Source organism: Triticum urartu, chromosome 6A (genome assembly GCF_056163025.1).
Source record: "Triticum urartu cultivar PI428250 chromosome 6A, HENAU_Tu73, whole genome shotgun sequence".
NCBI classification, from domain to species: domain Eukaryota; kingdom Viridiplantae; phylum Streptophyta; class Magnoliopsida; order Poales; family Poaceae; genus Triticum; species Triticum urartu.
The window spans coordinates 91,792,320-91,808,241 of NC_141878.1; the positions used below are offsets into that span (position 1 = coordinate 91,792,320).

The 15,922-nt window shown below is 45.7% G+C and overlaps 4 protein-coding genes across 4 annotated transcripts; 3 read left to right on the forward strand and 1 right to left on the reverse strand.

Moving 5' to 3' along the window:
* Window positions 1–1,695: 1,695 nt before the first annotated feature.
* On the forward strand, window positions 1,696–4,841 carry LOC125516032 (putative F-box/FBD/LRR-repeat protein At3g49480). The gene is made up of 3 exons (XM_048681514.2): window positions 1,696–2,903; window positions 3,007–3,150; window positions 3,955–4,841. Exons 1-3 carry the CDS (start codon window positions 1,827–1,829, stop codon window positions 4,525–4,527), a joined length of 1,794 nt encoding a protein of 597 aa, XP_048537471.1. The 5' UTR covers window positions 1,696–1,826; the 3' UTR covers window positions 4,528–4,841.
* A 3,561-nt stretch (window positions 4,842–8,402) lies between these two features.
* On the forward strand, window positions 8,403–11,410 carry LOC125516582 (uncharacterized). The gene is made up of 6 exons (XM_087528921.1): window positions 8,403–8,621; window positions 8,714–8,776; window positions 8,857–8,949; window positions 9,033–9,068; window positions 11,108–11,273; window positions 11,364–11,410. Exons 1-6 carry the CDS (start codon window positions 8,565–8,567, stop codon window positions 11,408–11,410), a joined length of 462 nt encoding a protein of 153 aa, XP_087385047.1. The 5' UTR covers window positions 8,403–8,564.
* On the forward strand, window positions 9,327–10,853 carry LOC147964157 (protein FAR1-RELATED SEQUENCE 5-like). Its single transcript, XM_087527635.1, has one exon. It carries the CDS (start codon window positions 9,327–9,329, stop codon window positions 10,851–10,853), a length of 1,527 nt encoding a protein of 508 aa, XP_087383761.1.
* Window positions 11,411–12,586: 1,176 nt separating the features above from the next.
* LOC147964158 (uncharacterized) lies at window positions 12,587–15,553 on the reverse strand. The gene is made up of 10 exons (XM_087529862.1): window positions 15,008–15,553; window positions 14,777–14,923; window positions 14,466–14,690; window positions 13,897–14,386; window positions 13,632–13,816; window positions 13,365–13,556; window positions 13,137–13,274; window positions 12,933–13,045; window positions 12,779–12,856; window positions 12,587–12,695 (listed from the first exon to the last, which is right to left on the reverse strand). Exons 1-10 carry the CDS (start codon window positions 15,551–15,553, stop codon window positions 12,587–12,589), a joined length of 2,223 nt encoding a protein of 740 aa, XP_087385988.1.
* Window positions 15,554–15,922: the final 369 nt, after the last annotated feature.

Below are 15,922 nucleotides of genomic sequence, written 5' to 3' on the forward strand. Positions count from 1 at the left end.
AAGATTACCTCACTTGCGACATTGCTTTCAATGCGGTTATGCCTCTAAGTCGTGCTTCGACACGTGGGAGATATAGCCGCATCGAGGGCGTTACAGGCTACCAGCTTGGGATCGCCTATCCGAGATCTGCTAGATTTGACTCCATCTTTCCTCTGTGTAGTCGAAGCGATTCGATGGCGTTTACAGTCGACGATTAGGTCGGCACCGGCGTAATTTCTGCATCGGAAGTTCCTCACCCCGGCTCGACTGGCCAGTTGAGGCAAATCGAGGTTTCAAGCCCTCATCCAGATGTTGAACTTGACAAATCAGAACCTGCCACTCTCTCCTCACCCAGGATGTTAGATCGTACCGAGGACAAGCAGACAATGTGTCTCCAAGCATCAACGTTAAGTTTAGCTTGGGGCGATAACCATAATTCATCTGACCAAGCCTGGAGCACGAATCCGACGAATCAGTACGAAAGCTAGGCATATCTGGCCCAATCGAAAGACCTAGGGTTGACATTAGATCAATCAATGGTGTTGATGTCTAATCGGAGCCGAAATTGTCCAGATAGCACTAGGCTGATTAACATCTGGGACCCGGCCTAGTCACCTAAAAGAAAAGAGAAATCATCCGAGAATTCTAGACACGTTTTTTGTAAAAGAAGAATGAGATCCCGGATTGCAACGACAGTGAATCCCTAGCGGCATTCTGTTTCAACATTTACGATGAATGGGTCAGTAGAGAGATTGGTCGTCATCATCCGAGGACATTCAACACACTCTCCGACCTAATGACAAACTATTGCGCCATAGAGGACGCCCGCTTAGCCAACCAATATTGCCGGAGACCCCAGCTTGGGGTTACCCGAAGCAGAAGGCAGGCACAACCCTCGCAGCCGGCGTTCCAAGCCCAACAATATTGACACACACGACGAGCAGCTTCCATAGAAGAAGAGCCGGGTAGTCGGCATCGGAGTCAAATCACTGCTGGACATGATACTCGACCACCCGTGCACGATCCACTCTGCCTCATCGGATAAACCAGCGACCCACAAAAGCAGGAACTGTTGGGTTGTCAAGCAAGTGGCAAAAGGAGAATGGGAGTTCCTCAATAACCCCAATAGCAGAAGGGTTCGGGGTGTAGAAATCGACTGTATAGAAGAACAATACATGTCCAAGGACAAAGACGTACGTATGATCTACGAAACACACTCATCAAGAAATCAACGGAAGAGAGCTTTTCGAGAGATATGTACGATTGAAAGCACAATGACTTCGGACAATAAGTGGTCGGACGTCATTGAAAGCACAACGACTTCGGAGAATAAGTGGTCGGACGTACCGATCACTTTCGACCACCAAGATTCTGACATATATAACATACCGAGGACACTAGGGGTACAAATCCTAGTCGGCTACGTGCGGTGAGGTAGAGTTCTCCCGGCTACGTACGGTGAGGCAGAGTTCTCCACGATCCCAGCTAAGTCTTCTAGAATTTTCATGTGATGGACCTGTTGAAGTGGCCTGGGACGGAACCGGCAAAGGGGTCCTTGGCCTGGCCCATGAGACTGGGAACCGACATGGTGAGAGGCCGCAGGGACACCGTCAACAACTGTTCACAGCTGAATTTATCTGTTTGAACTCCAATACATGGAATGTATTTGAAATTTAAATCTGGTCCACAAGTTCACAACACTAGTGAGACCAAAGAGCCCCCGTACAGCCAGTCCACACGGTCCACGGCATCCCACACCAGTCCCCATTTGTTCAGCCTGCTCCCCTCGCGGAGGTGAGGTCTCTCCGCCCCGCCCGCCGACAAAACCCTAGCCGGCCGCCGCCACCATGGACGCCGCCGGAGGGGGAGGAGAAGAAGTGTTTGTCAACTACGCCCAAATCGAGGAGTACTTCAACAATATGGCACTGGAGGGTCTGTCCGCGCAGGAGCGCATGGATGGCATCGTCTCCCAAATCATCTCCCTCCTCCCCGCGCCCTTCGTCCCCGCGCCCGACGACGACGACTCCGACGACGACCACTTCTCCCTCACCTCCTCCGACTCCGAGGACACCGCCGCCGACGCCGCCGCCGCCGACCGGCCCGCCGTGCAGGATGGCGACGGCCAGGACCACATCAGCCGCCTCCCGGACGACCTGCTCTCCAACATCATCTCCCGCCTCCCTACCAAGGAAGCCGCGCGCACCACGGTGCTCTCCACCCGCTGGCGCTGCGTGTGGGCGGCGACCCCGCTCCTCGTCGACGACGCCCACCTCAGGGCCGCCGACGGGCCCCGCCATTTCCACGCCGTGCGCGCCGTCTCGCGCTGCGTGGCCGCTCACCCGGGCCCCGTCCGTGCCGTGCGCTTCACCCGCACCTCCTTCTACCGGCAGGAGTACGCGCTCGAGCGCCTGATCGCCAGCCTCGCCGCCAAGAAGATCCAGGACCTCATCCTCTTCAACCGCCCCTGGCCGCTCGACATGCCGCTCCCCGACAGCATCCTCGGCTGTGCCTCCCTCACCCGCCTCTACATCGGCGTCTGGCGCTGGCGCTTCCCGGACACCACCGCCCTCCGGCCAGCCTTCCCCAACCTCGAAGAGCTCGGCCTTTTCCACTCCATCATCGAGGACAGGGAAGTCGACGCCTTGCTCGCGCACTGCCCCAAGCTGAAAATCCTCTCCTTTGCCATCGCGTACATTAGCAGTTCAATCCTCCGCATCAAGTCCAGCAGCCTCCGCGCCGTGATGGAATGGGGATGCAGCTTCGATGAAATCATTGTCGAGGATGCCCCCTGCCTGGAGCGCCTGCTCCTCCAAAGCATTTTCGACCGGAGGCCCGTCAAGATTGCCCACGCCCCTAGGCTGGAGGTGCTCGGCTACTTGGACCTTCAACTCCACGCTCTCGAGATTGGTGGTGTTGTCATCAGGGTAACTGCTTCTTGTAACTTCTGTCATCTGCACTTAGCATTCATTACGTGTCTGTGCAACCAAACGAATTTCTCATTTTTTTTATAATTTGCCTCAATGGCAGGCTGGGATGAATGTGAGAGCTAGCGCCATGCTGCCAAGTTTGAAGATATTAGCTGTCAAGGTGCGACTTTCACACAACATGGAGGTCAAGATGCTGCACACCCTGCTCAGATGCTTTCCTCGCCTCGAGACACTTCACATCATGGTACGGCATATCGATATATGTTCATCTCTGCACTTGTTTATCGATTGCCATTCAAGACGATAATATGGATGTCAGCTTATTCAAGTGCTAGTTGCCCATCGCTATATATTACAGATTGAGACTGTAGATATTCATTCTAGCACTTTTTATCTTCCCTATACTTGTTTATCGATAACTAGAACAATGCCCGTGCGTTGCAACAGGATATAAATCTTCTAGTCCGTCGGCTTGTGATTTACTAATAATGCGATTGTGTAAATAAATGATCATCAAATTCTGCCCATGAATTATCTTATATTTTGATCCGAAGTTTGGTAAGTAAATTAAAGTGGAACTGGTTCAGAAGGTTAGTAAATTAAGTTGATCTATTATCATACAAGGAAGGTTGGATGAAGGGGTGGTGGGAAGAAAAGTGAAATGGGAACCTTACGTTCTTTTTAAGTAGTATATATAGATATATACTCCCTCCGTCCCATAATACAAAAGTATTTTTCACACTAGTGTAGTGTAAAAAACGCTCTTATATTATGGGACGGAGGGAGTAGATATATAGATGAATAGATAGATAGATAGATAGATATAGATATAGGTAGATATGGCATATTGATATCTTCCCTATACTTGTTTATCGATGGTGATTCAAGATGATAATATGAATACTAGCTTATTCCAGTACTAGTTCATTGCTATATGATCCAGATTGATATTGTAGATATCTGTTCTTTGCACTTGTAATTGTATTTTGGTGTAATTCGAAGTTTGATATGCTAAACGCCGACATTGTTTCTTTTTGCTCAATTTCAGTCCATTCAATCCACTTCACCTGATGGTGTACATTCTGCTGAGTTCTGGGAGTCTCAGAGCTCTTGCGATTGCCTCGAATCACATCTGAAGACGCTCGTCCTCCACGGATTCCAGGGCCTGAACTGTGAGTTGTTGTTCCTCGGTTACATCTTGAAGAATGGGAAGGTGCTTAAGACGCTGGGAATGGTTTGTAGAGACAGTGATGACGTGGTATCGGAGGCAGGCCGGATGTCATGTTCTGTTGGCGAGGGCGATGCGCCATCAGGTGGAAGTAGTGGCAGTGATGATGTGGTAGTGGAGGGAGGCCCTGTCTCAGGTTCTGCTGGTGAGGGCAATGTGTCATCAGGTGGAAGCACTGGCAGCCATGATGTGGTGATGGAGGGAGGTCCCGTGTCAGGTTCCGTTAGTGAGGGCGATGCTCCATCAGGCGGAGGCACTGGCAGTGATGTTATTTACGTTTGCCCGGCCTCCCCTAGCTGGAGCTTTCAGAACGCCATTGACTTGTCAGTGGAGGATCCCTTCTGTGTGTTGAGGCGTGCCAGGGCCTGGAGGGCTTCTCGAGCTGAGGCATGAGTAGTTTTTGTTTTTCATGCTGGTGGTATTTCGCATCTGACATGTTTACTTTGAGCTGCTAAGGGTTTGGTTGTTTACTTATTAGTTCTGCACTTCTGCATAATTTTGCGGTGAACTGAGAAGGTAGAATGAGGCCGTGATGGTCTGGAAGCTAGTTTTACTAGTATGTTGCACTCCTTTTTGAGTTCTCTACCGGGAAGACTAATGTGATTCTGAGATGTGGAAGTACCCTGGCTGAAAATTGTTTTGGCCTTTTGTCTTGTAAACGTACCCTACTATCAGATGCACAATCTATGTCTACTGATGTTGTTTCACGTGTGTGCTTTTGCTGCTAAGCTGATAAATTAGTACTCCACCCGTAAAGAAATATAAGAGTGATCGTGATCAGATCACTTAAATAACACTCTTATAACACTCTTATATTTCTTTACGGAGGGAGTAACATAGTTTCTGGTATGCAGATACAGGCGGAGCCGTTTTGTTGTTGAACCGGTAGCAGCTATGGCGGAAAAATCCACACATTTCAGGCTGCGTTCAGAATTTGTAGTTCCCATTGTTTTCCGAAATTATGCTTGTGTTGACAGTTGTAACAACGATATGGTGTGGCTACCTGTTTCCAATTTTACTCTGTCGCTACAAAAAAAAAGGTTGCCCAACATTTTAAGCAGACCTAGAGTGTTGTGAGGTGCTGCCACTTTTGTGTGGAAACCAATAGCTATGGAGTACCTACTGGAGCTCAGAGCAACTACTGATGTAGCAACAGCCCATCAGCATGTACCACCTGAGCAGAATTAGGGTGTCAAGCCTGGCTTTGAGCAGGCTATGACTGTGTGGCTCGACAGAGGACCCTCATGTATTGAGGAACTCTTGTCGTCGTATTGTAACCCTATCCCTTTGGAATAAACTACTATTGATTTTGGAAAAAAATAAGATAAGGTGTCAACCCTCGCAACAGAAAAAAAAAGGTGTAAGGAACCCGTAATACCGATTACAGATCAAAACCAGCCGTCACTTGTAAAGATCTAGCTCTCTCACTCACGAATCACCTGGAATGGAATTTCACGATTACAACGAGTGCAAGGAATTCAAATCCAGTCCGAAGCCTTTCTTCCTACCCAACTAATGAACAAGCACACGTACTGGTTATATATATATATATATATATATATATATATATATGCAGGCGTCAGCTGTTACACCTGATTAACGGGTCTAGTTTGGGCTTGCAAGCCACTGGGGGAGGCAGCGATGACGAGTGGGCGGTGCTTCAGGCCCACGAGTTGAATTTGACATTTTCAGCTTGTTTGTTCTCTTGTTTTCGTCAGTAGAGGTGCTGACATCCCCCCGTTCTTGAGTAGTTGCATGCCCCCAAGCTAACGCATGTGGAAATGTTTGCTTGAGGGAATCCATGACCCTTGAGGTGATGCATGATGCATCACTCCATTCAACAAGTATTTGGGCCACGGTAGGATTGCCAGCTCGCCGAATTCGCCGTTGCAGGATCCTGACAGGAACTTGAAATGGTGAAACGAAAGAGGGCACTTCTTTTTGTAACGCCATTGACTTGTCAGTGGAAGATCCCTTCTGTGTGTTGAGGCATGACAGGTGCTGGATTGCTTCTCGGGTTATGGCATGAGAGGTTTTTATTTTTGATAATGGTACTGATGCTGATGGTGTTTCACATCGACATGTTTACTTTGAGCTGCTAAGTGTGTGGTACTAGTTTACTTGGTAGTTCTGCATAATTTTGTGGTGAACTGAGAAGGCAAACTGAGCCCATGAAGGTCTGGAAGCTAGTTTTACTAGCATGTTGCACTCTTTCTTGAGTTCTCTACTGGGGAGACTGAGATGTGGAAGTACCCTGGCTGAATATTGTTTTTCGCCTTTTTGGCTTGTAAAAGCACCTATCATATCAGATGCACCTAATATGATTCTGAGATGTGGAATGCAATGCATTTTACTGATCCTTGAATACGGGGCAGTATTATTCAGCTGCGTGACAGACAATAAACATGAGGTATTTCTGTTTGTTGATTTGGAAGCTATATATGGTGGAAAACTCGACGCATTTTCATGCCGGGTTCAGAATTTGCAGTTGCTCCTTGTGATCGCCAAAATTATGCTTGCATTCACAGTTGTAAGTAGGAGTAACAAAGATATGGTGTGCTTGCCTGTTCTAAAATTTTGTTTTGCTGTTAAAGGCACTATAGTATACTGCCTCCGATCCAAAATAAGTGCCGTCGTTTTAGTTCATAAATACCCAACATTGTGTGTCGAAACCAATAGCTATGGAGTATGGAGTACGTACTGGAGCTCACAGTAACTACTGATGTAGCAATTCCCCATCTGCACGTATCACCTGAAGCAGAATTAGGGTGTAAAGAACCCATTACAGATCAAAACCAATCGTCAATGGAAGCAAGTATCTGCTGCCGTGGCCGAGACAAAGGCAAGTGCATCAGGATATGGAAGCACGTATCGATTGAATGACTAATCCAATGGTCTTTCTTGAGTTCTCTATTGGGGAAGACAAATGTGATTCTGAGATGTGGAAGTACCCTGGCTGAAAATTGTTTTGGCCTTTTTGACTAGTAAAAGTACCCTACTATCAGATGCAAAATTGTTATTTCACGTCTGTGCTTTCGCTGACACCCTGATGTTATTTCACGTCTGTGGGCTTGTGCTGGGGGCTCGTCGCGCCTTTAGAGGCACCTCCTCACCTCCGGAGGCCCCCTTCCCTTGCGAAGCTCGTTCCTCCCAGCTGGGGGAGGCAAGTCTTCGTGCGGCTGGGAAGTCACACAATCATCTTCGGTCACCGTCTGCCCCGTTGCCGTCTCAACATGGCGGGCCATCTCCTCACGCCCCTCAGGGCTCGACAGGGGCGCATGGGTCTCCTCAGCGGGCTCCTCTGGTGAGGGCTCGGTGGACGTCGTGGCCCCTAACTGCATCTTCTTCTCCTTTTGGAGGGACCTGCATGGCATGGGGGCTCAGCTCCCGGTTTCAAGAGGTAGGAAACAAAGATCACGAAGCAGAAAGTAAGATGCGGGTACTTACTCGCCAGGTGAAGGCGAGAGACTCCTCTTCACATTCAGATGGGGGCGGCTGTCGCTGTCGCTCCCTCCGGAGGGCTCAGCGCGAGGCTTGCCGACGTATCCTCCCGCCGGGGAGGAGTGGGTCTCCTCCGCGCGAGGCTTGCCGGCGTCTCCTCCCGGCTGGGCCAAGCGTGTCTCCTCCGAGCGAGGCTCGCTAGCCTCGACGCTGGTGCTTCCTTCCTTGCGAGGCTAGCAGCACACAGCAGATTGAAATGTTACTACAACTGATATATATAAGGGGAGTGCTTCGGTACAACACACACACTAAAAACATATAGTGGGTAGTATGGTAATTTCACATTAGGTATAGGAATACCCACCCGACGCCATATGTCGCGTGCGAACCCGCACTCGTCGCCGTACGCCCTCACGTCTCGACGTTGGCGTGGACAGTTGTTGGAGGAAAAAAAAGACACGGTAGCCGCCGACGCCCGCCGTCAAAACCCTGAACCCTAACGCATCCACGCCGTCTCCACGTTGGCCCCCATCTGCACGAAGTCGCCGTCGCCCGAGTCGCGGCCCAAACAGGCCGCCGTGCGTGCCCCGGCGCCTTTACCGCTGCCGGCGCGCGTGCCCGCCGCCGCATTCCATTCCCGTCGCCCAGATGGCCGCCCACCCGCGATCTACGTCGCCGCCTCCCTCCGCGCACTACGCCTACTACGACCAGCCATCGTCCTCACGCCGTCGACACCTGCCTCCGCCGGCCAGCAACGTCACGCCGTCATCACGTTCGTCATCGGAGGAAATGGATCCGGCTGAAATCCTCGCCGCCGTGCAAGAGGTTGGTTTGAGACATTGTTGTGCTTGATAAGATAGTTAGTTTTAGGGATGATGTTACACGGCGTTTGATTCATCGTACAATTTTTTAACTATATATAGTTAGAGGAGGAGGGAGATTATGATGGCGATGATTACGGCAAGGACAACGAAACCTCGTCACGGAATATGGATGAACCTCGTGAGGAGAACTACATGAGTTTGGATGAATCTTATAGTGGCAATGTAAGTGTGATCAATGTTGATAAAACAATAAATATGAGGGGGTAAATATGATAGACCGCACGGAAAATTTAATATTTTTTTGCATGATGCAGCGACATGGCGATGATGATGATGATATGGATATAGATGATTCATTTGCTGAAAGTGCACTCCGGGTATGTTATTAATAAAATCAGAGAAGAAATGACATAATAACCATATGAGCGCTTACATGTTTTTTTTGCAATGCGCGCAGATGGACGAGGACGGGGACTTTGTGAGGAATATTGTGGACGATGAAAGTGACAAATCCCACGTTGATGCATCTCATGATGACAGCTCCAGCAAAGTAAGTTTTGAAACTTACATCACTAAAGTACATTTTAAAATTATAATTGACTGACATAAATGGTTTAATGCATTAATTTACAGGGAGATGTAGATGGTACAAGCGGGAATGATGAGCATGTTGGTGATGATCTGTTTAATTTTGACATCAGATTTGATGAATATCAGCAAGAATTATTGGGCATGCATTGGAAGGTCATGAGGAAGACGTTCAAGTCACTAGGAGATGCTTACAATTTCTATAATCAGTATGCATACGAGCGTGGTTTCAGCGTAAGAAAGGACTCACTGAAATATTCGAAAGGTCCTGAGGCAACTAAGCGCTTGAGAAAGTATGTGTGTGCGAGAGCTGCGAAACGACAGGCAAAACGTTGTACAATGGAAGGCAGGACCCGCAGGCTGAGAGGGGAGACTCGTTGCTTCTGCGATGCGCATATAACTTTGAAACTTGATAAAGAGCGTGATGTTTGGTATGTCAGCAGTTTCAATGATGATCACAGTCACGTTCTAGCTAGACCGGATGAAGTCACGTTTCTTCGGTCTCACAATCAGATAAAAGAATATCAGAAGGCTGAGATCTTAACCATGGCAGGTGTTGGAATCAGGAAACATATGATTTATGATCAACTCGTTGCGCGCTCTGGGTCATATGCAAAGGCTGGTTTTGGGAGGAAGAAGCTTTATAACATGTGTTATAGAGAAAAAATGAAGTTGCTTGCACAAGGTGATGCAGACACTGCCATTGGGATCATGATGACCAGAAAAGAGAGAGATCCAGATTTCTTCTTTGAGCACACCGTCGATGATGAAGGAAGGCTGAAAAACATATTCTGGTGTGATTCTCAATCACGTCGAGACTATGTTGACTACGGTGATGTGACAGTCTTCGACAGCACATACAGGATGAATAGGTATGGCATGCCATTTATACCTTTTGTCGGTCTGAACAACCACCGTTGCACCACGGTATTCGGTTGTGCTCTTGTGTTTGACGAGACGGAAGATACATATGTCTGGCTGCTTCAGACGTTTTTGAGGGCTCACTGTCAGAAGAGGCCCAGGTCAGTAATTACTGGTGGAGATGCAACTATGATTAAGGCCATAAGAAAGGTACTTTCGGAGGTTTGGCATCGTCTTTGCTCGTGGCATATTGAGAAGAACATGCAGAAACACCTTCATCATAAGTCTCTAAAGGAGTTCAGGTCTCTACTTTATTATGCCACTTCAAAAAAGGTATTTGAGGAGAGATGGGCAGCGTTTACCGCCAAATGGCAGTCGGAGAAAACAAAGACATGGTTACGTAGGATGTACAAGAAGAAAAGGCTTTGGGCTGCATCATATCTGTCAGGTGGGTTTTTCTTAGGTATGCGAAGTAACCAGCGAAGTGAGAGTCTGAATTCATGCCTTCACTTGCATCTAGACTCCGGTATGACTATTGTTGATATGATTGTGCACTATGAGAACTGCATAGTTCGTATCCGTGAGAATGAGGCGCATGACGATTGCACAAACTCACAGACAGTTCCAGTACCAGTATTGGATGAGTGTAAAGATATTGAGAAATCAGCTGCCCGTGAGTTCACTACGACAAACTTTTATATCTTGCAGGAAGATATGAAGAAGGCACGGGAGCTAGAGGTCCTTGAGAGACTGAGAGGAGCAGACACTCACAGATTCATACTGACATGGAAGGAAAATAGAGATATCAGATTCACTGTGGACTATACCCCAGGTAACTTAGAAGAAACTGTGAAGTGCAGTTGCAGAAGCATGTATCGTAAAGGACTTCCTTGCAAACATATTCTTCACGTTCTGATTCAGCTACGCTTACGTGAGATACCTAAGTGTTTAGTACTGCGGAGGTTGAGCCAAGTTGCAAGGGGTGGACTTCCCGTGACGCACTAGCAATCTGTTTGCATGGGGATGGGCAGGTGCAGGGGACAGAGCTAGGTACAGCGAGTTGACTATCTTATCTGCTGAAGCAACTCATAAAGCATGTCATAAACCATTTTTATTCGACAAGTTGAAGGCGGCTCTGAGGGACATAATAGATAATGATTACACTAAGGAGGATGAGCCTGGTGCGGAGGTACAGTTTGTGAACGACGATGCATTCGAGCCTAATCAAGATCATGGTCTTGTTCATGATCCCGCAAAAGTTAACACCAAAGGCGTACCAAAACAGAATGTTAAAGGCCGCGGTAAGGATGGTCCTGATGTCACTAAAAATGGGCGACCAAAAGCTTTTGATGAGAAAAGCAAACGTCAATGTGGACCGTGCGGTGTTACGGGTCATTATAAGTCCACGTGCCCTTAAAATCCTAAGTATGATTTTCTTATGTTATTGTATATGTTATTGTTCAAACCGAATTTATTTGTTCATTGTGAATTAACACATATCTTATTGTTATGTAGGAACTTTGCTTAACTTGTGGAGTATGGAAGATTGGTTCACACTTTGATTGAAGACAGTTTTATTATGGATGGCTATGGAAGATCGTTCCACCCTTTCATTGAAGACAGTTTTTTAATGTTCTATACATTTGATCTTTAATAATTGTTATAATATGTTATATGAACTTATTTTACTTCGTTGATGTCAGACTATTTTGTTTTGATGACAGACTATGTAATGCAAGAAGGAGTTTTACTTTGTTTATTTTGATGTGTTAATTTTTACTGTTAATTTTGTGCAAGTCGCTGTTGTTTATTTTGACGTGCTCATTTTTGCATAGTACTGCCGTCGCTGTTTACTGTATATTTTCTGCATTGCACGGTCGCCGTCGCTTAGAACACCGTCATTTTTTTAAAAAAAACACCCAACAAGTGCGCCGGCGGCACTGTCCCACAGTGGCAGCGTCGGCCGGTGGCACTGTCCCACAGGGCAGAGTCGGACGGCGGCAGCAGTACAAGGCAACGAAAGGAGTTCGATAGCCTATGTGCCGCCGGGTATATAAGCCGGTCGTCGCGCCCTCCGTCGGCCGAGGTGGGACTAAACATCCCAAGTCGCCCCGCGTGGAACTTGGGCCGTCGTCGCGCCGCGTGCTACTTGGGCCGTCGTCACGCCGTGGGTGGAAACAATGATATTGGGCCGGCCCATGCGGTCACGCGCGTCACTGCAGGCACGGCGGCTGCGATAGCTAAGTTTTAGTCCCACCTCGCCTGACGGAGCGTGCGACGACCAACTTATATACCCGGCGGCGCACTTGCAGTCGAGCGTCTTTGATTAGTTATGCTAACCGTCGTTCGACGCTGCCCTGTTGGACAGTGCCGTCGGTCCTGTCTGACGTCAGACTGGCCGGCGCACTTGTCGGCAATTTTTTTTGTAGAAAAGGAAATTAAGAACATCGGTGTTATAATAAGCGACATCGACAGTGCTTTAAAGTGCATAATAAATACATGTACATTTTTTTAACATTCAGCAGTACAGGAAAACAACTTGACGACTGCACAACTATAAATATGAAGATTTCAAATGTAAAGACAACGGCATGAAGACAACATAATAATCCAAATGTCATTCTCGACTTAAATATTCAAAATAGTAGTGTCTTCTTCATCACAAGACATGATAGTCGAAATAAATGTAAACATTATTTGAGCCTACAAAATTTTCTTTTACAAAAATTTTGGCACATTTATTTCTTCTTTGCAAGCCGGGTAACTTTGTCCTTCACATCGTTGAGCGTATTTATCTCCGAAAAAATAAGCTGCACAATCATTAAGTCCCTCGATTTATCAATTGACCCTGTTAAAACTTCATATTAGTACAATTCAAATAGTATTACATAATGAATTTAATTGAATATAAGCATTTGAAAAAAAACCAGACCTGAAAAAAATGGCTTGTCCATTTTTCACCGTTCCAATATTGAAAGCATCGAAGAACAAATATTCCACATGAATTGCTGATCCGTACAAACAACAGTTCATAAGTTCGCATTTGAGGTAAGATATTAAAACAATATGAAAGTATTTACTCACCCGTCTTCTTGTTGTGGGATGTTATACGTTTTGATAGGCCAGGTAGACACATCTGGAAAATTCACAGCACCGCTCGCATTCGCATCACGTATGTCATATCCAAGTTGATTTTTCTGTTCATATACATAATAGCACGAAAATAATTTAACATAGTTCAGTTACTAAATGATAATTTCAATATGCTCATGTAAATTTATGCCGTACCAGCTCCTCAACTTTTTCTGTAATTTCACTGTCAAGTTCGGGTCCCATCAAAGAATCAAGAACCTGGAACTCTTCCTTCGGGCGATGCATGACAACCGAAACCCAGTGGGTATTTCCCTTATTAAGAGGAATATAAAGCTGCATCACAACGAAAATATGATGCAATCAACATATACTATCTTATTATTTATATCCCATATATGCATACTTTAAGGCAGTTGAACTTACCTTATCTTTTTTAAAATACTCGTCGGTGCATCTATTCAAGGGTCCATTCTTCTTCGCCACAACTTCATTGTCATTTTTTCCTCCCTGGGTGTCCGGTCTAAATTCAAGTAACCAATTGACCAGCCAGGTCGGCATTATATGACGATCTTCACCAACAACTCCCAACAGATACGACGAATAAGCATTGATAACCTGAAAATAATTTAAATGATGTATAACAATTCCAATTTGCATTGAATGCTAATAGAAAACAGAACAATAACTTACATTACCGGTTAGCCATTCATGGTCAAGAATCTTACAAGCCCTCTCTGCACTCAGACCTTCGCGCATGCCATCATTGAATATTTCCTTCTTTCTATGTTTTGCTGACCGCTGATAAGCACGAACAAACTTAACACTAGCTTTAATCACATCGTATTCTTCTTCAAAGACTTCTTTCTCGAATAGTTCTACAATACATGACGGTAATATGTTAATAATTCAATGATAAGTAGTAATTTCAGCTCGAAAATAATATGATAAAACTCACTTGCTTTTGCTGAACGCTTTACACGCTTTGTAGGTATAACGGGAATATAAGGAGACTTTATAAGGTTTGATCGTCTCCGCTTCCGTTTCCCTACACCCTTCTCCTCTACCTCATCTTCTCCAATACAATCTACCGATCCACGTGATGCGGTTTCATCTGTTCCTAAAGATGTAACGGATTTCTCATCAGATACCTCAGGAACTTCGATAGAATCTTCTTCATCACCCTTGAAACTATTGAAATATTCAGGTGTGCAATAATAAGGTGTCTTGTCTTCAGAATCATTAATATCATCTTCATCATCCTCTTGCACATTCTTTTTTCTCGGTGTTTCGAAATTGTCCACGTCAGGATTATATACAAATTCCTTCCGAGGTTTTCCACCATAGTTTCTACTTTCACTATTTTCACCATACTCATTCTCTTCTTCTTTTTCACTATCACCTGCTTTGTAAAATACAGCGCTTTTGTTCAATTTCTCTATGACCCTCTGTGATTAAAAATTAGTTGTAATTAGTTATGTGACACATCGAAAACCATTGTGAACGGCAAAATCAGAAAACTTGTACCTGTGCGCATAGCTCCGGCATACGAAGCATATCCTTACGAATGTGCTGCAGCTCAGTCAAAATCCGATCCATAATAGGGTTCTGGGTAGCTGAAGCCTCAGATGTACTCACGCCTGTTCTCCTTCCAGTAATGTTAGACTTTCTCGTACTGGATTTTTTGTTCTTTTCAGCCTGTTCCATTCTTATTTTGTTTAAGCGGTACTCTTCAGTAATGGTGTCATCGATCTACAACATAAAGAATCATACAATCATATTTAATTAATAATTAATTGTAGACTTTAAATGGAAAAAATAAATATTTAACGTATTACCATTCCAACACCACGACCATTTTGAAAGTCGTACTTGTCTCTTTTCTCCGCTGCCGCTTCTGTCCAATTCCTCATCAAGGGGCTCAATAACGCTAAAGGATCATACTTTGGACCGGTGCTTGGCTGCACCTTCTCCCAATATAGATACTGCAAAACAAACACACAACCATTTAGCATGTGTTACACTATTATTACATAATACAACTATTCAATTTTAAAAATAAATCATACCTGCAGAAGTGCTAGGTTGCCACGTGGCCATTCCCTAACACGACCGGGCTGCAAGACCGTATCAATCTCCGACAAACAAAACCGCAAAGTGAATGCGTTCCAGTTGAACTTTTTTATCTGCCTCACATCTTGCACTAGTGCATAATAATTCTTCAGAATGTACTCATCAGACACTGGTGCAATTATAGTCCCTAACAGGACGAGAAACGCCATCCGAACAAATTCATCGTCCACATTTTTATTTCTCACAATCTTCTCAATAAGATCATCAATCAATATTTTACCATTCTTCTTGTTAACAAAACTAGCTGGAATTTTTTTTATTGCTTTGCCTTGGTCCATACTCAAAAAACTAGAAACATCAACTCCTTCATTCTTCAAACCAAATATAGCAAACACATCATCAGGCCTCAATGAAATCAACCCTTTTTTTCCGGCTGCCTCTTGCACCATGAATTTTTTACTACTAGGATTGTAACCTTGAATCATAAGCGCAAGCAAATTATCATGCATCTTGACTGAAAGTATTCGTAACATGCCCTCCATCTCTGTTTCGTAAAACGTAAATCGCTGACTTGATGTTAATTTATTAACAAGAGTAACCCATTTTTCTACAGAACATGCAATCACACCATCGATGTCCATACTGCATATAAAAATATCTATGTGACATTGCACGCAGCTAATGTGTTATATAATGTTGAAAATTTTAAAATATATACCTGCCCGACGGCGACTACAGCGGGCGACGGCGATCACAGCGGCTGACGAAGGCGTCTGACGGCGTGTTCACAACCGGCGCTGACGGCGAGTGGTGACGTCGGCCGCTGACGACCGGCGCTGACGGAGGGTGCTGACGTCGACTATTGCTGGGTGACGACGGGCGTTGACGACCGGCACTGACAGCGGGTGGTG